The sequence below is a fragment of the Scophthalmus maximus genome, chromosome 3, assembly GCF_022379125.1.
Source record: "Scophthalmus maximus strain ysfricsl-2021 chromosome 3, ASM2237912v1, whole genome shotgun sequence".
NCBI lineage: Eukaryota > Metazoa > Chordata > Actinopteri > Pleuronectiformes > Scophthalmidae > Scophthalmus > Scophthalmus maximus.
The window spans coordinates 21,668,245-21,693,977 of record NC_061517.1 but is presented as its reverse complement, the minus strand read 5'-3'; the positions used below and the strand labels follow the sequence as shown (position 1 = coordinate 21,693,977).

Here is a 25,733-nt window from a genome sequence, read left to right as displayed (position 1 = left end):
CTTTAAGCGTGTTTAATCCAAACTCAGGCTGACTTCAGGAAGCCTCTAAAAATAGGACTGCTCGTCCAACAATTTGTCACCAGTCACATTATATAAGGGCTGTACTACCATCACTGGAGGTTACCACAGGTTCTGTGTAAACAAATGTCTCAAAAGTGAGCAAAACATGAAACTTTAAAGAGAAGCTGAATGAGTTATGAATCTAAAATGCTTTGGGATGATGTAAATTTAAGTGAATGGACGAGTGAGCTGAATGTTAAATTAAATACATTTTGCAGTGCTTTTTTTCCTCTGAGCAATTTGCGTCGAGGAGAGAGAAGAGATAAGTGACAATCATAAGAGTGTAAAAGACAGACTGAGGGAAATTTAAATATTAGATTTTACTCATGCATTGATGCCTCTCACTTTAGCTGTTTAACTAGCTGTTTCTCCTCTCACCACAATAATTAGATGGACACATTACTTTTCAAAGCAGAAAATGCACTTGAAGTACAATTATTTGAATCTTGTTGGGAGGACAGATTACCAGAAAAATATATTTAAAGTATCATGTAATAACAGTTCCACATTTTGTCTTTAATGTCTATTCTTGCTTTCTCTGGTCTGCGGAAGCAGAGCATCTAATACTTGGGCTGAGCGTTGAATTATGGGAGGATGCAAATGGCTAAGGAGTAATGAAAAAAGGGATGAAAGGTTAAAATGATCGGCGAAAGAAAATGGGACGGATGAGGCAGTCAATTAGACTGAATGGGAGAAAAGGGGGGGGGTAAAAAATGATGAAAGTAAAGTGAATTTAGCAGTGGGAGGAGGTGGCAGGTCCGAGATCAGAAGATGAGGGACATGCAACGTCGCAAGATGTTGTGCTGTGGTAAGAATCAAAGCAGCAGATTCAGTTTGTACATCAGAGCTACAAAGGAGAAGGACAGAAACAGAAAGCATAACGATTGTATAATAAGTTACATACATCCACCTTGTCCTTGATATATCAGCTAATACTGATGCATTTGCAGTTTGCTGAGCGATACGAGCATATTTGGGGGGGGGAGGGGGGGGGTGGCTTTGCTTTCAGCACCGATGGATTTTGTTCACCAAGCACCAGCCTGCCAAACAGCCACCCCATAATAACATAAGTCTGTAGGTTACGCTGTGGTTGCCATGGAGTCTCCCGGGGTGACGTGCAGAGAATAGAGCATGGTTTCCTTAATTAGAGGAGATTGCACATGATTAGACCGAGACTGGGCCAAAAGACGAGAGCACACATGAGCACACACACAAGCACACACACAGACACACAGACACACACACACACACACACACACACACACACACACACACACACACACACACCCAGGCAGCGACTGTGAGATGCTGCCGGTCACAGGTCACAGTGTGGGTGGACAGTGAGTGTCAAGCATCTCACTGGAATAAGATTAGTAGATATTTATCACTATGTCACGCTGTCAATAATTCTAGATGTTCATTTATATCCGTCTAGCAACTAAAATATTATCAAATTTTTGTCAGGTGGAAAACAAAAATCTAAATAACAATGGCAGGAAAATGTGTTGTCTAAAATGTATGTTCTCACACCTGATGATAATGTTGTATAATTATGTGTTTACTTTAACGACCACTGTTTTATTGTCTCATCCTTTGACTGATGGTAAATTGTAGCGTGTCTTCGCAAGAATATGAACTGCAAATAAAAACACTGACAAAATGATTTTCCCCAAGGGGGGGAGTTAAGAAGGAAAGGAATAATACGAATAATAACATAACATGCAAAACTCTGAATCGTGTCTGCGGTCTTCCTCTGCTGTGTAGTGCTCCTCTGAAGCCTGAGAGGCCAAACCCAGGGGAACAAAATAACACCTTACTCAGTGCTGAGCTGGTTATAACACCATTATAAAGGAAACTCGGATATTCTTGTCCCCTTACTTGTTGGATTGATTAGAATTTGATTTGAATTCTCTGTACTTTTTGCAAATAAACAGTTCAACATACCACACAATTTAAAGTAGAGCTATAGAGAAAGGTTTCTATGAGTGGGTCCCCATTGTGTTTGTATTAAGTACAGATGTACATCTTCCCAGCTATGGTTTCACATTATTCTACTTGTTGGTGAAGGTAATTCACCAAAAATTAGCCTGGCACCCAGACGAATTCTTGGAGCTCATTTCATTTGCTCTGCTAGAATACGGTGTGCATCCCCTCCATTGGGAGAAACCTGCCGGTCTAATCACAACCGATTATCTGACAATGGGCGGGGTTTCTACCGTGGTGCAGAGAGAAGCGACTTTTGTAAAAAACCAAGATGGCTGCCGCTGATGAACAATCATTTCACTAAAAGTACCCTATACTTTCAAATTTCTCCCACAAAAACAGCAACACTGACAGATTGTGGAATCGCGTCTCTCAACAGACGTCACATGATTCGTCAGTGTCCGTTGGTAACGCCTCTTGGAAATTGAAAATTAACCGGGAAGTTCCAGACTAATACGCATTTGAGTACAAGTCTGGCTACGCGCACTGCATGAGCAAAGGCAGAATAATAAACATGCTTTAAAACATGCAGTTTTAAAAGATTTTCAAAAAGACAAAAAAAGGTGCTTTGTTAATGTTTTCTGAGCAAAGACATGCACTCAACAAGTCTGTCAGGCCTCAAGGATACAGCAGTACGTTCACATCAACAACTGCATCAGTTGACAAGATAAAAACACGGGGCAGGAGCGAACACACGGTGTCACTGGAAGCTCTGCTCCTGGTGGTGCAGGAGGTGTTGAGTGGTACTGACAGGGTCTGTGGGGTCGCAGGATTGACTGACAGATTGGTGCCACGTCGACTATAATGAGAAGAGCGCACCAAAACTGTTGCGGGCATAGGAGGGAGCTGAGCCTGAAGGTCTAGATTTAGCAGCTGATGCACTGAACTGTGCCCACACTCACCCAGAGTCCTACATTTGGGTAATAATAAAATGTCTTAGTTTAGTTGACAAAATGAGTCTCCGGGTTCATGCTGATGCCACATCATAGAAATGTTCATCCAAGTAATTAGATGATTTAACTCTGCACTTGTTTTTTTTTTGATTGTGATACACTGTCAAAACGATCATTTGTGACCATTTGTACCATGTAATCTAATTCATAATTGTCTGATGGTTTATGTATTTGGTATCATGCATTAGGTAGAAACTGGGATGTGACAAATTAGGTCTTTAGTTAATTGTTTTTCCTTTTGTACCCTGCTAATGAGCCATTTGGATAAAACAATACATATAAGACAGAATATTAATTGCATAATATAAGGCAGGAGAGATTTAATCCTGTGTCTTTTCTCAGACTAAATTTCATCTATAATTAAAGTATGGAAGGTTTGCCTACATGCCAAATCTTGTGATTTAATGCTTGCTAAGAACCAAGCTTTCCCCAGAGAAGATTACATTTTTTAAAAGGAAACTTTTCGATACATATAGATGAGTGAAAACAAATTGTCATTTCATTTTACATGGAAACATTTATCAGACTGCTGTGAGAAACTGTGAACACCCAAGTAAACAGAACTGATTGAATTATTTCCTTTGTGCAGTTTTGAATCGGTTCATGCTCAGACACACATCCTGCATGGGAAACAGTTTGCTCTGTTATAGTCACTTACACACATTAGAATTGCTGATTTAATCTACTCTATTTCTCACTATTATCATTCCTCATCTATCCTCTGCTTCACGCACACACAGACACCACTGGAGCTTCCATTTATATTCATACTTATATACATGTATGTATGTGCAATGGACAGTATGTCTCCACTTTCCTTCCACTGTACAAAATCTCAAAATATCCTGGATACGGACGCTGCCATCTTGGACTGTTGATGTCATTTGGAGCCAAAGTCTACTCAGTGGTGATCATGGAGTGGCGCCGCAGCAGTGAGGTCACTCGGATACATTAGCCTGAACGATTATGAGTCTAACTTAGCTGTCAATCATGATGTCTCAATACGTTTAAATAACATTTAACTACTAATTTAAACCATACCTATCTGAACACATTATAAAATACATCAGTATAATGAGAACTAAATGATAGAAACCCTGTTTCCCTTTCTAGTTTGGTCGATGTCCCATCATATTAACATGGATGGGTTATGACCCATACTGCAGTCAGCCACCAGGGGGCCATTTCGATGTTTTATGTGATGCAGCCCATTTATATTCACTCCACTTGAACACTTATGTCAGAAGGATGTAATGCCGTCCTTACACCAAAAGACTTTTAAGCAATTTCACAGACAAATTTCCAATGTCAGTATAAAATCATGAGCGTTTTGCTGGAGTTGAGCCGCGCTCCCGTCATCTCGATCGTTTGGTGTAAGGTGGTGATCCGAGCTGTTTTAAATCGGTCTTTTTCTCGTCTTTGAGGTTTCGATAAAATCAACCGTGTTTGATATTATTGTAAGTTTTTAGTCTTCGCTGACGCAGATAGGGACGTGAGCATTGTCACCAACCAATAGGTGAGGTCTTCCCAGAACCAAACAGGAAGCAGAAAAGCGTGTAGCGGAATACATGCTGCGACATTGCATCGAGACTCCAATGAAGCCTTGAACACTGCGGTTTCAAGGCTACCTGGCTGCGTGAATGGGGACAGCGCAACCAGGTTGTTTCGAAATCGTGCCGTTCGAGGCTTCGTCTGAGTCTCCATGCGATGTGGCAGCATGTATTCCTGTCGTCTCAACATTCTGCGGTGTCTTCTCTGTTTCTTGTTGGCTTTTTTTTCTGCACAAACCATTGCACAGGGCACCTGTGGCTAAAAGCTGCTGTTTCTTTAACAATTTATCTTGTTGTAAACTTACTCCAGGAGCAGCGTCTGGAGAAGTGGAAGTAGCGAAAGTCTGAGTCCCACTGTTGCAGAGAGGTCCACCGAAAAAAGTATTTTTCACAACATTTTTAAATGCATACCTTAAAAAAATATATCTGTTCAATTGTACGCTAAAGGATGTATTATTTGTAACTGCTTCAGTTTGCTGCCAGACAGCAGTTTAAGTTTGCACTTTTTTTTCAAGCATACTTCTGCCATGTATTACTGCGCCAACTGCTGATTTGTGGAGTGATACGCTGATTCTCTGCACCATCACGAGTCTGCGAAATATTACATGGCCGAAGTACGCTTGAAAAAAAAAGTGCAAACTTAAACAGCAAAAATCCATCCTTTAGCGTACAAGTGAACGGATATATTTTTTTTAGGTAAGCATTTAAAAATATGGCGAAAAAGACATTTTTCGGTGGTCCCCTCTGCAACACTGGGACTCAGACTTTCGCTTCATCCACTTCTCCTCCAAACTCCGTAAAATGACATCACTGATCGCTATCGCCATAAGGTAACATATTAACTATGCATAAGTAACTCATACAACCCACTTCAAAATCACTGAACTATCCCTTTAAGTCTTTTCAGTGTCTCCTCAAAGTCGTTTAGTGTATGGGATGCCATTAGTTAGAATGTACAAGCAGCTGGGGCAGCCACGTCACCAACCGTCACAATTCAGAGCCAGCACTTATGCTGATGGTCAAACCTCATGAATCAGCATCTCCCCGTGTGCTCTGGTGGTACCCATCAAGTTAAACTGAGCAAGTTAAAACAAGTTTGTGCTTTTCTTTTCTGAAACTGAAGTGTCTGACCTAACCTTTCAGAAAATAAAGAAAGAAGGTTTTCCCCCTGATCATTCCGCCAGCACCACGAGCAAGTTGACATTTGAGGCATGGAGTCAAATATTGACCTGTTTTATGGATTACCAAACGATTTGAACGTGAACAGTCTTTTCAGCTCGCACCATCATCAGGTCAAAATTTCAATGTGTCCAGCACTTTCTCTATTAGAATAAGATGTTCAGCTTAACAGAGCTGTTAACTCGTACTCCTCTTAAAACCAGTTAAAACAGATTAGAGAATAGTGATCAGGCTTCTACTTATAGAAAACTCAGCAGCAATCATGCTTACACTGCGGTAAGTGCCACCGTGCTCAACCCACTGAGCTCCCTACCATCCTCTGAACACACACACACACACACACACAAACACACTACACACTTCACATTCTCGGCCCCGCCCACCAACGTGTGCGTCGCGACGAGTGTTGCATGATGACAGTGTCCGCGCTGCGTAATTTATTTGATGTTCAACAGTAAAATGGGATTCATTCAGTCGTAATGCTGAACTGTCTGTGTGCCAGTCGCACTCGCGTTGAGCGGCATTGCCAGTGACAGATTTATTATTGCTTTATCCTTCACAGTTTAAGTCACAGCTCCGCAGATCCATCCTCTGTCTGGGGAGACGGAGACGCTCACCCTGGCCCTCCACGTCGCTAAGCTTCTCCCTCTTCCTTGCTCCTTCCGATTTAAGTTGTCACAACTTTCAAAGTGCTGATGAGCTGGTAATCTATAACACTCCCCTCCTCTCCTCACCCCTCCTCTCCTCACCCCTCCGCTCCTCTCCTCTCCTCTGCTCTCCTCTCGGTGCAGTGATCCTGCAGTATGTCAGCAGGAGCACTCGGCTTGCTCGCTCAGCACTTTTCTCTCTTTCCTCTCTGTTGTGCGTCTGTGACACTGCGGTAGTCGGGGATGTTTGTGTCCTTGTGGAAAAGTCATTCGTTGGTCATGTGGGAAGTTTTGTCAGACCAGGGCATAAATAGTGCAGATTGTTTGGATGACTGTAACCAGATGAGGCTAATAGTGGACATGGCAGAAATGGCAGGACTAAAGGGCACGGTGATGCATCTCTTTTGCTCAGGCTGTTTGAAAAGGCGTTTGCAGCATTTTCCCCCTATTCACCTCATATTAACCTGAAAACAGCCCTCAGAGAAAATATCTATCTATTCTGCCTTGTGTGTCTCTCTGCAGATGGGAAGGTATATGCGTTTGGGGGTATGGGAGCAGACACCACACCACAGGCCCTGGTGAGGGTTTATGAGCCAGAGAAGGACCAGTGGCTGCCGCTGACCTCCATGCCCACGCCGCGGTATGGAGCCACACCCTTCGTGACAGGAAACAAAATCTTCATGTTGGGTAGGACACCAGATCTCAACATCTCATTTCTCTCTTTTTTTTTATCTTTTTACGTCTCACTTTCACCACTTTCACCACTTTTTCACTCTTTTAAATGAACCAATGCTTCTCTAACTATTGTCATGAGACAATAAATTATAATATTTGACATGTGAAATGGTAATAAAAATACAGTGCAGAGAAAACAATCAGTTAAATGTAGTTGTTTGGGTTTTCAAGTCAAATTAGCTTAAATAGTAGTTTTGAGCCACCACTTTGGTCATAACAGAAATATCTCTGTCAGATAGATAGATAGATAGATATATTACATGCAGTGTAATTTGGCACACACCATTCATGGTCATAAGATGATCAATCCAAACGAGTCTGGCGATGCCCTGGCTTTTCATATAGCGCCACCAGCAGGTCAAAATGTTCACTCATCCAGCTAAATTTGATCTCAACATATACTTGTTGGGATGGCACCACATTTTCAGCCATTCATGGCTCCCAGATGATAAACCGCACTGACCTTGGCGATCCCAAGCATTTCTTCTAGAGCAACCGTGAAGTTTCACATTCATTTACTGAGTGGAATGCATCAATAGCAATTACTGTTGATGGATTGCTGTGACATCCGGTACGGATATTCACGTTCCCCTCAGGATAAACTGTAACAATATCATCATCAGGTCAAAATCTTTTCTGCAACACTTTGGTTTCTGTTCATATACCATCAAACCAAATAACATAAATCCACAGTCTCGTTTAGCTCTTAGTGCAGATAGCGTGGCTTTAAACTTCATTATATATTGTCAGGATGACTTATTGCAGCAATGCTAAATGTTGTTGTTTTGGGTTTTTTCTTCTGTTTGCAGATGAGGCACCCGCGTCAGGGAAAACTAGCTTTTCCTATTCACAAAGAACCATAAGCCAAATAGCTTTTTAATGGGCGGTCTGATTGAAGTCTTGCTGACGGCGAAGTAACATCAGCATTTATTTGATCTCTATTTATAGTGACAGTTATCTCCAGTGTTTGCTTTGACACTCCATGTGTCGGACCGCTGTGTATCTAGAAACTCAAATGACGTGAAGTTCTTTGTGTCAATGCAGCAAACCAGGCCTGAGATGTTGTCACCGCACTTCAAGAGAAAATGAATAAACCTAGCAGCAGCTTTTAGAATCACTGTTCTATTCGACCACTGACATCCGCCCCTTCTCTCATGCACACTGACCCACAGTCTCGCCGATATCACCCCAGAGTCCAGGTAAAGGAGTGTGAAGAGTGAGGTGGGACATATTTGGTCACTTGGTCTCGGACATTGTCAGCAGGTGAATGTCTCAAGAGACTCAATTCACAGGCCTTTTGTGTTGCGGGACCATTTTGAACCGCCGGGCTGCTCCGACGCACAACAAAGAGGAAGTAGCAGTTCATTTGTCTCCTGTCCGTACACAGGTTTGTCCAGTCTGTCTCGCACGGTTGTGTTCTCCCCATCAGCCTCTTGGCTATGTGACTTTATCTGCCTGGTGGTTTGAGCTATAAGAGGAACTGAGAGGAAGGATAACTAGTGTCTCCCAGGTCAGCAGGGTCTCAAAGTCTTAGTCCAGCATTGATCAGAAGGACACAGTCTTAATACACTATTCAGATATCAGAAGGACAGAGCTGGAGAAAGAAAGAAAGAAAGGATGAAATGGGTGTGTGTTCAATGCGGATCCTGCGTCAGAGCGGGATCGTCATCCAGTCATTTTCATTTTACAATCATTTCAGCTTTTTGCAGAGAGATGAATCCATTTCACTACGCGGTGCAAGCAACAACACAGTCCACATTCAGCCTCCTGAGAGGAGGGTTATAGCTGGTCATTTCCAGCATTTTTTATTCACACGCTCCAGCTCAAGCGGAGGAACAGAATGACCCTTTTAATGATGGAAATCACTGACGCTTGAGCGGCCTTGAGAGCGGAACATGCTGAGGAAACTTTTTTCAGTATGACAACCCACTGTCTGCATTACCACCCTTGAATATGTACTTGAGAATTCTATTCGAATACACTGTTTGGGGCAGTTGTACAGTTTGTTACTTAAGTATTTCAGTATCTCTTTTGATGCTACTTAACTTTACTTTACTGCAACTACATTTTAGTTTTGTGCTGCAGTAGGTTAATCTCACAATTCACAAGTTAGTGTGTGTGTGTGTGTGTGTGTGTGTGTGTGTCATCCCCAGATGATTAATTTTTGGAGCCGATGAGTCTTAACACACGCGCACGGTACACTTAGAACAGGGCTGGTGTCAAGCTGAGGTCCGCCTGCTGCTGAGAAGTGTACGATTATTGTGTGAACTGAATGCTGTCTGCGGAATCCTGCCTGTCTGCCGAGGATGGTAAAAAGTTAATGGATGTTTTAACGACCACCAGTTTTCCCCGGCGCTGCTGATGGTCAGTCTGACTGTGAGAGAGAGACGGGGAGAGTGACAGTGAGAGTGCAGAGAGCGCTGCACACAGCTCTGTAATAAAGCGAATGCACATAAGCTATAGAGCTGTGGCGGGACAAATATACTGCAGTATATATAGTGTATTCATATTGTAGTATTCTATATATAACATGCGCGGGATATCCATGTCCCCTCCGATACATTTAATTTTACTTTGAACACTAAACTGTACTTTTATTATAGTTACTGTTAAGTATTTAAATCACATTTTCAGTGAATCCCTTTCATTTGTATTCTTTTTTCCAGCAAAGCTGATCTAATCAATATTTTCATATGAAAAGAGGAAATTATCCATGAACGATTAATCCAACGACTCTCTAAACCCATGGTTTGGCCACAGTTTGCTTCTGTAGTAATATTGATTTAAATTATTATTTGATATAATCATTCTTTACACAGTATTTGAATCAAGCTCAAATTCAATGTTATCATAATACAAACCACAGCTCTCTTTCCAGCTTGTCATATCACAATCGTTTATTTCTGGAATATGTCTTGGATAGTCTGACATCAGTCCTGAGGTTTTGGCTCACCCTCACATCAACGTGACAACAGTCTGGGAACAAAACGTGTCTTACAGTGTGGACAGCACACTGACTTTCAGCAGCTTACCTTAGAAGCGGATGAACTTTGGACTAATAAATGTATATGAAGACACAATATGTCCTGCACTTTAACAGTGTTTTAACATTTAGAGGCCTGCCTTCAATGGAGTGGCCATTAAATCCAACCATACTGAAGACAACAGTGACATTTTGGAAGAATCAACATGCACAAGCTGTGTGTCAGGACACTGTCTCATGACCTGGGTGGTAATGTCGCCCTAACATTTACACAGCTCTCTTTGAACTTTCAACAGAGTTGCATTTGAAGGCCTGCTGTCATTTTTATGCAAATACTTGCCTTTAACATTTTAATGGTGTTAACATACCAAAGTCTCGTTAATCAACTGTCTCCAAAACGTTTTGCTAAACAAATGAATAAATTATAAATTCATATTACAATTTTCCATAATCTCAGCAACTGTCCCTGGACCGGCCTTAAGGAGACTAAAAATGTATTGAACAAGTTGTTAAATTAGCTAGCTAGTTTAGGCGAATGTTTCCTTCATTTCTGTCAGCCTAATGCAAAGGTTTGTCATTTTGGGAAGCGTATTCACTTTCAGATGAGAATAGACTGAGAAGATTGATTCTGAGCAGCTGCCAAGAAACCAGAGGAGACAGTGGAGACAGTTGGCCGAAGACTCACTGTATGCCAAACTCGCACATATGAGAGTGAATGCCAGGAAGTGAAGGTATGTTTCTCAGAATGTGAAACTATTCCTTTGAGTGAACCATACAGACACGTTAAAACCTTTGATTTGGAGCACCCTGGATAAAACCTTTTGTTGTTTTACTCTTGTCTTCCGGGCTGCTCCTAAACATGAAATGAAATTCTCACGGACTGTGACACCACAAAGACCATTTTTAAAAAGTGTGCGACCTCTGAAGTCACTCAGTGAAGCAAGTGGGAGAGCAGATAGACCTCCTCTCTAAAACAATGACAAAATCAGCTGTAATATGATGAGATGATGCCTAAAAAAAGAGCAGAATAAAGCATCCGTAACTTCTCCGCAGACCCGCGAGACAGCAATTATCTTGGTGTGGCTGGAGCGAAAAGATGTGACAAGTGCACGGCACAGAGAGGGATGTCTGAGCTACAGTGCACCCACAAGTACACACACACACACACACACACACATCCAAGGGAGTGTTATCACATTATGTATGTGGTGTGTGGTGTTTGTGTGTGTGTGTGTGTGTGTGTGTGGTTGCCCCTTTTGATTTAAATTTATGGTCAACGTTGAAATGTTGTAGCTCATCAGGCTTCATACATCTTTGAATAGAGACTGTCGGCAAGTCAAGGATGATCAAGAGTTCTTCTGTGACACAATAAGGACATGCGTATAAATACACTCACACACACACACACTTTTTTTTAATAATGCATAATGCAGGGTATAAGGTGCATTTATGGGGGGGAAAATTGCTGTAAAGTCATACAAGGAATTATTAATCATTACTGGGTTCTCCTTACCTCTCCCAGATAAGGCTCCTGTGGAATTAAAAGGGCCTGAAGAAAGTGTGCGTTTTCAACTCACTTTTTTTCTCCTTTATGTCAAGTGTACAATATATCAGTTCAAAGTCCCCCCTTTTATTTCAGGTGGGGCTCATAAAAAATTACTGTGTGATTTTAAAATGTGCAGTGTGTCAAAATGCACTGGTCAGCTGTATACATATAGCGGACTATAACAGTAGTTCATATCATACTTTGCAAAAGTCCAACGCGGCTTCAAACGGTATCTACCTAGTTATGAATGTATATATAAAGTATACATTATTTCTTGCCCCTAGAGATTGTGTTTTTTTGTTTTTTTTCAGACAATCAAATCCTTGCCAGGTTTCTTTAGTCGAAACAGCACTTCCATAGAAACAATTCTCTTTGTCTAGTGAAATGTATTCACATATATATTAATAGACCCAGCTGTTAGTCTCCAGGTTTGTTTTTCGATCAGCGCTCATGAAAGAAAGCACCCGAAGACCAGAGCCTAGTATCAACGAACGACAACACCCCTGCCGTCACAAAACCATTAGCCTATAACACAATCTTCCGACTCCTCCAGTTCACTAACCACGGTCGCACATTCCTCCAGGCGCAGAGGTACCGCAGTGTTCACAAACAAAAAGCACTCATGAGCCCCCTCCTCTCCGCTACAGATTAGTTTTGAAAGGTCAGAGAACACCGACTGCATCCACATCCAGACGAGACCCCGCTTAAATGAGAACAAGTATCTCTTACCTAGGCCATCAGCGTGGTTGTCCCCTGGCGTGAAGACGCATTAGATCATCTCCGGTCCCTCTTCAAGGCTCGGTTCGTGACGCCAATTATGTAAGGATTTTGTCCTTTTTTTAGGAGGTTTGCAGAACGACAAGTCTGGGAGGCCGATGATCAGTTTCAGTGGGAGACGCTTATTTTCGAGATGTGGTTCACGGCACAAAACAAAGGCGATTCAGAGTGCATATGGGTGTACAGTTCTTTTGTACCCACTATCTATGAAACAGGCAGCGTGAGATGTCCACAGACGTACACATCCGCGTCATGATACTAGATATCTTCAACATGACATTGGTCATGTTTTTTTCATTATATTCAACAGCTTCAACAAGATACTGGTCACAGCAAGGACACATCGGCGCCAGCATGATTATGTTTAGCGCCAACAGGATATTGTTCACATTGCTTACAATCAGGACTCATTCTGCCACTACAGTATCAATCATCCTTATATACAGGGTGCAATTTCATCTCCGGCTCTGCTGAATTCTTTTTTTTTTTTTATCTCTGGTGGGTACGAAATGTATCCCCTACTCAAAGTGATCAATGCTTCTTCACCAACAAACCATCTAAATATCTAAAATAGAAATTATAGACTCAGTTAAGCGCTGTAACCTGAACAGTCTACAATCTGGAATGGACCAGCCGAGGTCAGAGCTCGTGTTCCTGAGACATTTTGGTCAATATACCGAACGATGGATCAATGCACGACTTTTCAGAATGTCACCAAGCAGGAATATTTCGAAGGTTGATTCAATTCTTTTATGTTTAGTTTTGTCGTGCATGTGTAATGTTGGTCCAGCCAGTGGAATGCGTGCAGTGTAGTGTGTGTAAACCTCCCTTGCGGACACGGTAACGTGCTACCGTCGCTCACAGGCCTCCCATGCCGGAGGTCGGGTGTTTGAAGCTACCCCATGACACATGATAGAGTCGACCCCCCCTGGCTTTTTCACAAATCGCTTCTTCATCATTATCCATGATCGTTTCATTCCATACAAACAGCATTAAACAAAAAGAAAAAGCACAGATTCTCCTCGGCCCTGTTGTGGGACTCACTGTTCGTTGCTGCAGATGTCTCTTTATGACTGTGGCCGTGTGTTTGGGCTTGTTACTATACGTCTGAATTGTTTGGGACCGATTTGACTCCTCCCCGATGATAATGTGTGATGGATTGGCATCTGTCTGTACTCCTAATTATGACCAAAGCCCCATCTTCGGCTGCAGAAATGCAGCCTCAAAACTGCAAGGAGCTATGAGAAAGACTGCCTGCATGGTGGCGCATTATCGTGTCTCGCTTTGGTCCATATAAATCCATAAAAACTGACCAAGGCTCTTTTCTAAATCCCTCCGACGTTCTGCACGCTTTCAGTCCCCTCTGTCCTGCTGTTGTTACAGACATGTCTGATCAGTAATCGCATGTACACCACACACAAATAGAGCTCATGGTGTTCATTAAATGCTGTAAAAACACAAAACAAGAACAGAATAAACAACAGTTTTTTCCTGTGGCTTTTTTTTTCAAACAACCATCATCCTTATCCAAAACATACGGAGTGAGCCAGAGCCACACAACATGTACCGCATGTTTGGTTATTTGCACAGGTACAAATGCCTCGAGGTTCCATTTCCGATCCGTCTGGTACACAAACATCACAGCTTCTTTATTTTATAATACTGTAAAACAAATCTGTCTCTAGCTATGGGGTATTGCAGTAACACTCAATCTGAATACGGATAATCCAATTTTACAAAAACCAAAAAATTCATACACAGTACTGTATATTCTTCTGTGATCAATGGCTCCCGTAGCTCCAACCGTCCTTCTCTCTCTCTCTCTCTCTCTCTCTCTCTCTCTCTCTCTCTCTGACTCTGACGCTTCCCACTCACTTTGACTCTTTGTCTCGCTGTTGCTATCGATCTCCGTGCCACGCTGCCCACTCCAGCTGACCCTTGTCCACTTTCTTCTCCCACTCCTCCACATTCTCCTCTCTTCCCTCTATTACCTTTACACAATTTCTCTGCCATTCACTCTCCATCCCATTTTTGCGTTTCTATGTTTCGCCCTTGTTACCCCCCACTCTCCACCCCCCTTCTCCCTCACGTATCCTTCCTCCCCTGTCTTTGTCCTCTGTTTCACCCTCAGCACCCACCTCACATGGTCCAGTACTGTGCTCAGCCCATCCTCTCTTTCTCCATCATTTGCATCCTTACTGCCCGGTGCACGTTGAACACCACTCTGCCTTTGCCCTTGTACTTGTGTTTTGCAAGGTTAAGTTATGCGTTGTGAAAGTAAACAACTTTGGGCGTCCTAGGGGAGCACACTGCAGCTGTGCTCCATTGTCAATTCAAATTGAAATGTGTTCCCAGCGCTGGTTTGGCATGCTTGCCAGACTTCAGCGCAAATGCCACGGAAACTTTGTGACAGGAGCGGGGGATTAAAAAGCAATGAAAAGAGGCAGGAAATGGAAATACAAGGACGAACAATGTCAGTAAATAAATGTGTTTTTGCGAGTCTTGGCTTTATTCATGTACATGGCAGTATTTCTGGAAATGTATTCCATGTGTGAGATTATGTGCAAGCAAACTATTATACGTCCATGTTCGCCTCTTCTCCCCCCAGGCGGTCGTCAGGGAAAGATGCCGGTGACGGCGTTGGAGGCGTTCGACCTGGAGATGAAGAGCTGGACACGCTACCCCTGCATCCCGAGCAGGAGGGCCTTTTCCTGCTGCACCACGAACGACCGCAGCCTCTTCAGCCTGGGGGGCCTCCAGCAGCCGGGGCCGCACAACTTCTACTCCAGACCTCACTTTGTCAGCACCATGGAGGAGTATGACCTGGATCAAGGTAAGATATATACAATTTAAGTGGTAATATTAGAACTTATATGGCAGGACCACTGTCTCATCATGTTAGCTAGGGATGCCACCTATGCATAATAATAAAGGACGCCCGTGTTCCTCAGGGGTTGTAAATCTTAACTTAAAACATTTGAATTAAAGCATTTTGATGCATACTTAAAGAAATTATTAATTATTAGAAATTATTATTAGAAAAAAATAATTATATGAAATAATTTATCAATTACTGAAATTGAATGAAACTGCAAAACATTCCTCCTTCCTTAAAACCCTCTCTCACAAACAGTCGTTGGTTCATCAGAAAGTTTTTCTTTCTTTTCTGTGTGGAGCAGTGGACCAGGGATACAGTCACATTCATCTTCTGAAAGTTGAATTATGTTGTTCTCCGGAGGCATGTTGCTTATGTCTACCGGGCCACCGTGCGTCGACAGACCTTGCAGTTGGCTTTGTAATCATTTTCACCAACACTGTCCAAGTGTTTTAATTCTTCCCACCCTGGTTTGTATTTCCTTAAACACTTTTGCTTCGCTGGTGGAAGAGTGTTTGGAGCTGACATTTCCCCCCTTGCATTCTGCGAAGAAGACCCGCCCTACTCTGCCTCTGATTGGCTCTCCGTCTAAAGCTAACCAATCGAACCAACGACACATCATTCTAAGAGAGATAAATACACCACAGAGACCTTCACACTGCAGCAAAATGTAGCCGTTAAATAGAAGTTATAAATATCACACACAAATCACTCGCAGGTGTAAAGCACCTGTCCGTTTTCTTGAGTCAGCTTCAACTAGCATCAATTTTCCATTACACCAATCACAGGCAGAGTAGGGCGGATCTTCGTGTAATGTGTGTGGGATGAATGTACAGAACAAATCACATCCGATATTGATATGACATTTAATTGTCATATACAGGACAATTCCGTTTTTTAAGGGAAAGGTGGCAACCCTGATGTTAGAACTGACCCTGCTAGTAACTGACTACTGCTAACTCACTTCACATGTTTCTTGAATTTAATAACAACCCAGAGATGATGGGGAAAAATGGAAGTAAACGAGGTGAAAAACAGAAGAGAAACTACTTAAAGGGTCAGGAAGTGATTTCGGAGAAAGCTTGTTTCTCTTTTTGTTGTTGCTGAGATTTTACTGCTCTAGCCGTGCCAAGAACCGGCTGCCTTCGGGAGTCCGACGCACTAACCAGTTGGCCAAAACCCTGTTGCAGCGCCTACCGCTAGCGCGTCTCTTAAGGTGTCAACAAGTGATGTTTACAAACTGCACTCGCAGTGTTGTGTGGTGCGGTCCGCACCATTTTCTGGGTTTTTGATTTACAGAGCCTGGGCTGAGCCGAAAACGCTTAACTTTTTCCTCTGCACACACAAAAACCACAGATAACGGACGATGAGGAAATATTTGCAAAAAAGTGTATCGCTTTAGAATCGCTTACTGCCCCTTCAATGAATTTAATGCTGCAGGTGGAAGCAGCGGCAGTCATTCTGCAGAGCGGAGAGTGAGTCCAGTGAAAACACCAGCTATAGTGACAGTGGCAGAAGACAAGAGTAATAAGTTAAACATATCACGTTAATACAATCACTGTCAGTAACAATAAGTGCAAAGGATTACAATTTTTGTCAGTTATTTCATTACAGTCAGTAGTCCCCGTAATGCCTCATTTTGGAGGTTGTCTTGTTCGGTGTTTTAGTGACACTATGAAGTTATGAGGGTATTATAAGGCCACAAGTGCAGAACACGGAGGCAGAGGCAGAAGTAAATAGGCATCAAATAGGAAGCAAAAAAGCTTCAAAAGCTGGAACGTGATTTACTGTGTAGCTGAGTCAACGATCCAGCGGCGTGGTGGATGTTGAAGCCCGGTGTTCTACAGTGCAGGTGATTGGAGATGTTCGGCAGTGGGATCTTACTCCTGTAACCAGAGCACACACAGATTAGGGGCAGGAGCAAAGGGCGTGACAGAGGCTTAATATGAGTTTTGTTTCTGACCGCCACATGTCAAGTTATGATTATTAATTTTTTCATTAGTATAACATCATACAGGGGTTTCTATTACCCTACAAATTGAAGTAATCCCATTCATTTTACAGCTTGATTTGTGCGGTCGGAGTCTCACTGTCGTTGCTTATTCTCTGCCTGTCTCTGGTAGCACTGACCAATGGGTGAGATTGATCCCTAGAATTTACAGACACTGCAAAGAGACAGAGTCCATCCATCCATCCATCCATCCATCCATCCATCGTCTACCGCTTTATCCATTTAAGGGTCGCGGGGGGGCTGGAGCCAATCCCAGCTAACATTGGGTTAGAGAGCCAGGGTTCACCCTGGACAGGTCGCATCCCCACATACAGAGACAAACAACCATTCACTCTCACATTCACGGTCAATTTAGAGTCTTCAATTTACCAGACCCCATTCTGCATGTCTTTGGACTGTGGGAGGAAGCCGGAGAACCCGGAGAGAACCCACGCATACACGGGGAGAACATGCAAACTCCACACAGAAAGGCCCTGGTTGGTTTGAACTCAGATTCGAACTTAGAGCCTTCTTGCTGTGAGGCCAAAGTGCTAACGACTACACCTTGGCAGCCAAAGAGTGCATCACTTTAATTCTGAAGCGACAAAATATGTTTCACAATACAATTAAGGGTGTGTGATTCATCAAAAATTTATCAAAAATGGAATTTATATATTTGCTCTGAGTTTGATTAATTTGGATGCATGAGAGGAAGAGAAGCTGCCTCGTAAAAAAAAAGGGGGGTTTGGTTGTCTCCGTGTGTGTGCGGTCCCGACCCTGGAGCACTGTGAATGGAGTGAGAACATGATGTCTTCTGTGCTCGTAATCCAGCCCAAATATAGGAAGATTATGCGTTAGTCGAGTCGGGTCGCATTAAAGCTGATGGTGATGCTGACAGAGGAGGTCCTTTTAGCCGCACCGCATCTCTTACCGGAGGGAAGAAACAAACAGTTGCTCTCATCACTGACAAGTCATGGCTCGAGTGAAATTTAGATGGGTAAATTCAACTGAACAAATGTTGGTGATAATGTGTCCTCTGATTCAGGTGAAGATAAACGGCATACAGGTGCTTTAAACCTGCGGGTGATTTGTGTGTGATATTTATAACTTCTATTTAATGGCTACATTTTGCTGCAGTGTCTGAATTTCTACCTGGAGAACAGGATGATTTGAGTTCTGATTAGCCCACACTATTACATCGGCTCGGAATCCCATTTAAAGCGCCATGGGAACAGAGCAGTGTGCCTCCCTCATAAATCTGGGCTGTGATTATGTCTACGATTAACAAGAAGCAGATAACTGATATTACAGATATTTTTTTATGAGAGTAAGATCTTTCGAGACAGATGAAGGATTATCATATCCACATTGATGCCGTGGCTCTTAAGCAAATTTGAGGGTATTATTCTGGTTTTAAGGCTGTTGGGTAAAGCATAAGTCAACACTGATGCTCAAGTGTGATGTTGGAAGGTTTAAACATTGGCGGTGTGAACAGCTGTTGACACAAAGCAGCGGTATTGGAAAAAAAGGTTCTCATACAGAGTAATCTGCAATCCAATATATATCCTGAGAGCTCATCAGAAACATCATGATATCATAATAAAATAGTATGGGAGGCTGTAATGTTGTTCTCATCTCGGGCATTTTCCAGTCACCCACATTGGCTTTTTAATCCCTTTTCTGTTCTTTAAAATTTCTTTTAATTTTCATGAGCACAATGAGCAGTTAAGAGCCTGTTGTCATTCTTACCTGGAGTTGGACATTTTGGGAGCACTGATTTCACTCGTTTGGTTCGATTCAAAAACACGGATGGTATAATTACGAACATGAGTAACAACCGGTAAGATCATTTTCCCAGCGGGCCTACACATGTTTCTAGTGTGTGGGCTTTGTGGCAAAATACTGTGTGTGAGCTCACGATTCAAAATGAAAGTCAAGTACGGATGATGTATGAATGGAAAAACAGTAGCTGTCTGTTTTAACATACACGACTGACACATTGTCTACACTCAGTGTATCTTTCTTCTAACCAAGCTTCATACACTGAATTGTTTCTGTCTCCCAGAGTCTGAATAATGTTAGATTCAGTGAGGCAGTGTCTCAACTTACCCTCCCTGAAAGCGCGGTGAGTCATAGCCCTATAGACAGATATATGGCCAGTACTCAAAGCTCTGTGGAATGAGTCGTGATTTAGTTCTGCTTGGGTGACGGTTAAGAGTTGCAGAAAGAAAAGACAACTGAATTTGGACTTGAAGAAAGACCAGGGAAGCACGAAAAGAAAGTGACTGACTCCGGCAGAGGTTTTGGACACTAAGCAGACGAAAGATCATTTGATTGGTGACCGGGGTTCTATGCTTGTTTAACAGGGGTGCATCTGGTGATACATTTGAGCATTGACAAATCTGTGAGCACTTATTCTTATTTATTGACTAACTTAACTTTAGTGAATCAAGAGCCACAGGATGAACTACACTCTTTGGGTCATTTTGTGGCCAGATGGCACCATAGATGCCAGTGGTCCACCAAAGGGTTAGGATCTGAAAGAACACTTATAATCATATATTATAGTGGGTGTCAATCATTGCCATTGACAGTGGATGCTTTCTTCTGCTTCAAACACACTGGTAAGGAGCTGTCATTATTTGCTTTACTTCTGTGTGATCTGTCAGTTGTTAAGAGAGTTTGTGGTTTTGTCTTGTTAAGTTCAGGTGAAGAACATATCACAGATGATGGGTGTTGACCTGCTCAAAGCAGGCAAGTGGTGGCAAAACACTGTCACACTTGGCACCAAGATTGCAGTGCACCAGTGGACTGGAACTGCTCCTGTACCTGTCCCTCCGCCGACGTGGAATAATGTGAATCTTGATCCAATTCATTTTCTGCGGGACAAGTGAATCACCTCCCCAAAGGATTGTGGGAGTTAAGACATTTTCTAACCGAATGCAAATGTGGGCGAGTCTCTCTGAAGCCCCACAGGGGTCATTCTTATGATGAAAAGGTGACGTTGTCGAGAAGATCATGTTCTATTTTTCAGACTCTGCTCTCCATGCCTCCAAGATTACACATTCAAACCCAAAGTATTGCATAGCACAAAGCCAGATTAAATTGTTGCCATTGTTGGAACATGACAGGTCGCTTATTTGATTTTAATTCTTACATAACATTACATTTGTATATACATTTTAAATGTACTGAGTCTATATGAACACCCCCCTATTATGATATTCACAACCTTGGACCTCACAATTTTCTGAAAGCTTTTTGCAGATGTTTTCTGAGGCAACTGATAATATTTATTTTATTTGATGATCAACTAATATATCATATTAGCTGAAAGGGCTTCTTTTCTTTGTAATATTTCTAATATATCTGAGAAAAATGTTGGTACCAATGGCCTTATCTTTACCCTTTACATTTACGGCATTACACTACTCGACTGCTAGCGTGCTACATTTTTAGCATCTTTGGCTTGTAGATGCCAACAGTTAGCGTCCATTTTACCATTGCTTAGCAGCGGTGCTCTCAGGACCTAACTTTGCACACTGTATTTACATATAGCCATGTCATGAACCACGAGTTCCGTTTGAATGCTGGTCGACCACTTCCGTCCAAGTATCTCCACATTCATGGTCCCCAGAGGATGAGTCCTAATAGCTTTGGATCCCCAGACTTTTCCTCTACTGCCACCATCTGGTGAAATGTATCCACCAAACACCTGTGAAACCAATGACATTCCTGTAATCCCCCCATTTCCTAAACTATAATAGGCAATTTGGTAAACATTGTACTTATACGTCAGTGTGCCAGCATTTTCACTGTCTATCATGCTAGACTTAGCATTTAGCACAATGCATCCTTTCACACCTCCCTGGGTCTGTCAGCTTGGATATACTATTTGATTTATCCCTTAGCCTCTGTGAATCCCCTCAGTCAGGTTTAACGTGCTTGGCTTTTATTGATAATGGCCTTTCATTTTTTCCAGCTTTAAGGCCTCATCTGCACCTTGGCTCTGAAAGAGAGCCCAGACTGGAGAGCAGACAAAATGAGTACAGCTTTGGATGTGATTGGTTATGGTGTGAACACAACATTATTGCGCTGCATGTTACTGTATATATATATATATACATATATATTTATATATATATATATATATATATATATATATATATATATATATATATATATATATATATATATATATATATATATAAATATATATTGCACCTTGACTACGTGCTTCCAAAGACTGTAATGAGGCACTAAGTTTGACACTAAAATGTTACATTTTGAAGACAAAATAAATGATTAAAATAGTTATAAAATCAAACAATGTTAATTTGCCAGTCACAAGGAAGACACCTAAGTGAAGACAGTGAATATGTTTTTGGTTGGTCTTGGGAAGTCAGCAGACTTGATGATGTCATCAAGTAAAATCTTGGCTTTGGCTTGGAGACAAAAAAATGTCAACGACAAGCCTGCAATTGTGTTATTGGAGTTCTAAAGACATGGTTGGGAGAGTCTGGAGAAGATTGTTAGTGGTTGCAACATGGGCAATGGAGACATTTAATTTTCAGACATTGCAAGAGGCTTTTTCCTGCAACACAACACATGGCAAAGTATCAGAAATATGGAAGGAGATACCAGCTGCTGTTACAACTATTCATCTGCAAAGACATGGCCACGAATCGAGGAACCGTATGAGTAACAAGTAATGAATAACGATATGTGTCGTTGTCTGGAAATGAAATGAAATCTATCTGGACATAGATTCTGGTCATGACACACAGCCACAATACATGTTGTATTTCATCCAGAGATTTAAGAACCGGAGGTGCATTTCTCCGTCTGGTTTGTGTTCACATTGTACTAGCGACAATCTGTTGAAAACGTTAGAGACGTTTAATGAACAAAGATTGTACAGTGTTGCTGATAAAAGATCAAGTACGTTTCTCAACGAAGGGGAGGAAACCCTGGGGATCTTACAGAAGCCAGAACACAAATTCACGCTTCTCGGCTTCATGTTACGTGTTTAGTTTATACCAAGATGTCCTCCAGATAAAAGTTGACACTGAAAACTTGTCTTTATGTGGGATACACACATTCAAACTTGACATGTATTAATTCAAGCCTTTCACATTGTGCATGTAGGAGTGTTGACATTTCACGTGTCACGGCATCTTTGTTGTTGTTGTTTGGGATTTTGTCTTTCATTTCCGGCACTCCCTCTGGAGGGAAGGTGGGATTGAGGAAGGCGTGTGGGTTTGGGGCTTTGGTGCTGTGTACGCAGGCTTTACAGCAGCACCGTGATCCACACGCAGAGCGTATATCACAGGAGCGGAGATACAAGCGATCGCAGAGCCATCAAAGCAACAACAATAACAGCAGCATATTCATATGCATTGTCCTCTTGAGAGTTTCGACTCGTAACTCCTCGCCGCTCCCCGACGAGACCCTTGGCGAAACCGTGAGTGCAGATAGAACGAGAGAAAAGAAAACCTGCGAGCAGATTTAACCCCACGCGGTTAGTTTGATTTAGTGGCAAAGTTTATGGACAATCATGCCTGTGAGTGTCAAAGTGAGCTTTTTTGTGATTATGCTCTTTCATAGATGTTATAACACCCTGGGCCTTTGCCAGTAATGAGCAGGTTCATTACCTGTTAATTTCTGTACAGTCTCTCTCAAATGTTTTAATCACGGTGATTTGCATTTAAATGTTTCCCCGCATTAGTATTCATGGCTGACGAAAAGCAGAGCGGGACGCAGGGTTAATGGATGTGCTGGTGCTCAGCGTGATTCACTGCTGTGTGGCAGGCAGATACAGTGTCTTCCCAAAAAAACAACAACACTGTTGCACCTAGGTGCTGCATTATGATGAAGTGATAACACAAATGCTTTTAAGGGCACACGGCCTCATTTTCGGTCGACGCACCCGTAAACATCAGACCGATGTTGCAAAAGGAATACGGTATGTAACAAGATTTTGTTTTCATGTGTTTGTTCATTTTGTATGCGTATCACAGCACAACAAGATGCTTGCGTGAGAGTCACCGAACCTGTCACTGATTTGAAGAATTGTCCGCCACATATCGTCTATGCAGGGCTGCACGGTGGCGTTGCGGTTAGCACCTTCGCCTCACAGGTTCTGGGTTCGAATCCCGGTTCAACCAGGGCCTTTCTGTGTGGAGTTTGCATGTTCTCCCCGTGTATGCGTGGGTTCTCCGGCTTCCTCCCACAGTCCAAACACATGCAGAATGGGGTTAGGTTCATTGGAGACTCCAAATTGACCGTAGGTGTGAATGTGAGAGTGAATGGTTGTCCGTCTCTGTATGTGGCCCTGCGATAGGCTGGCGACCTGTCCAGGGTGAACCCCGCCTCTCGCCCCCTTAAATGGATAAAGCGGTAGACGATGAATGAATGAATGAATATCGTCTATGCAGCAACTCTGTGCTGCTCGTTGTGATGCACATGGAGGAGTCAGTCAGTGTTTGCGATGGTCTTGTATTTGACTCCTCTCCATGACGTGTGTAATTGGGTGAATTTTGAAGAGCAGCATAGGTCTGCCAGTGTCTCCTGAGGAATTCATTCATTCACACAGTCAGTCCTCCTACTTGTTCTCTCACTTTCACCCTCCCATCCCAACTCCCCTGGCCTCTGGCCTTTTAAAAGGTCTCCGCTTTTTCCTCACTTTTTGTCTCATTTTTAACGATTTCCTCTTGCCCCACTGTTCTTCTCCGTCGCTCTGCTCTGGTCACACGCACGATATTTCCCACTCTCGCCCTTTTAGTTTCCTCTCCGGAGCTCATGACGCTGACCAGAAGATTTCTCCTGGCTGCAACTCAATTTTACACAGAAGCAAAAAATACATGGGTCAAATTGTGGGAATGAGTTTTGAAAATTGGTGAATAGATGTCTTTATATCTTTTTTTTATTTCCTAGAAACACGTAGATTATTGTCACACACAGTTTCATCACCCATGGTGTTATTTGCACGGAATCCACATTTCACAGCATGTTCTCCATGAGTCAACACCGATTTACTGAAAATTACACAGGGATGTGCTCAGTTGATGCTCAAGCTTTTCGTTTTGTTAGCTGATACAAAGCTGATCACTTGCCTTTATTCTGTCCACCACACCTGCGCTCACTTTCCTTCAGTCATCTCCCCTCTGTCGACTGATGACGGATGCTAATGATGCTAATGAGTTTCATCACCAAAAGTGGCCTTCCAGAGCGCGTTCGGCTGATTGCAGAGGCAGTGGGACACAACGGGTCAGGTTTTCACTCACCTCACAGCACGGCAGCACGTGACATGGCATCGGAAAGCAAATGAAAACAATGGCTTCATGGTAATTATACCCGTGAATATTTAAACTGATCCCCCAAATGATGGGTGCTGCGTGCAACTATAATTGTGACAAGTATGAAGCTTTTTTCAGCACATAATAGGACTTTCATATCTGTTGTCCAAGCGTGTAATTAAAACACCAGCTTACTGTTCAGGCTATTATTGGCTAGGACATGTTGTAACAGGAAGTCTATAAAGTTGTCCCAAGGGAGTGCTGGTGATAGCCGTGTGTGTGTGTGTGTGTGTGTGTGTGTGTGTGTGTGTGTGTGTGAGTGAAAAAAGCTTCCGCGATTGTCACTTCAACGGAGATTCCCAGTTTAGTCAAATGTGTTTGAGCATATCAGGAGGAGATGAGTGAGGTGGGAAAGGAAATAGGTTCATCATGCAGTGCCATATGTTTAACAGCCTGAAATGAAAGTTTCTCCCACCACGAGCCATGTACAGAAGACGTTGTGTGTGCCGGTGGTTGAAACTGCCCCCTAACCACTGCAACCAGCTAACGGTCATCGCTGATGATATACTTGCTTTTAATTAAGTTCTTACGTGTGCATGATTGCTCCCCCGTTGTGTCCTGTGTTCCCCGGAATAATGGCGTGTCCTCAGAAATTAATGCTGCTTGTCAGCAAAATCCAATTAAGCACAGGATCAGTGGGGGCAGAACGGTAGGATGTGAATTAAGGTCAACTATACACAAACAACACTGGCTGGAAGTTTTGAGGGGAATAATTGAAGAGTTTCTGGCCACTGTGGCATTTTTCTGCAGCGTTAATCAGCATTTACATCATAATAACCTCCTTGAGGAGTTTGTGTTGTACAATGTCAGAGGTCCTCAAGGAGATTTTTATATAACGGTACAGTACACAAACAAGTGCAAACCGCCACTTCTCCGTGCATATGTATTGGTAAAAAAGGAAAGCCTATAGACAAGAAAGTCAAAACTCTGCTCATTTATTGGATGTAAGTGAGGTTGTGTAAGTCCTCAGGATACCGGGCTGTAAAAGGTAAGTGCGCCTCAGGATCGGGGATGATTGAAATTGATCAGTGTGTACAAAGTGTTGTTGGACCCCATTTAAAGCAAAACCCCTCTTGTTTTGAACAGCCACAGGATGC

The 25,733-nt window shown here is 42.6% G+C and overlaps 1 protein-coding gene across 1 annotated transcript in view; it reads left to right on the top strand.

The window, feature by feature from the left end:
* Positions 1 to 25,733, top strand: part of LOC118317281 (kelch domain-containing protein 8B-like) — a 133,820-nt gene that overhangs the window by 69,926 nt on the left and 38,161 nt on the right. Inside the window, exons 2-3 of the mRNA XM_035645842.2 lie at positions 6,895 to 7,059; positions 15,022 to 15,246. Of these exons, the coding sequence (XP_035501735.1) occupies positions 6,895 to 7,059; positions 15,022 to 15,246 (390 nt within the window). The remainder of the gene's footprint in view (positions 1 to 6,894; positions 7,060 to 15,021; positions 15,247 to 25,733) is intronic.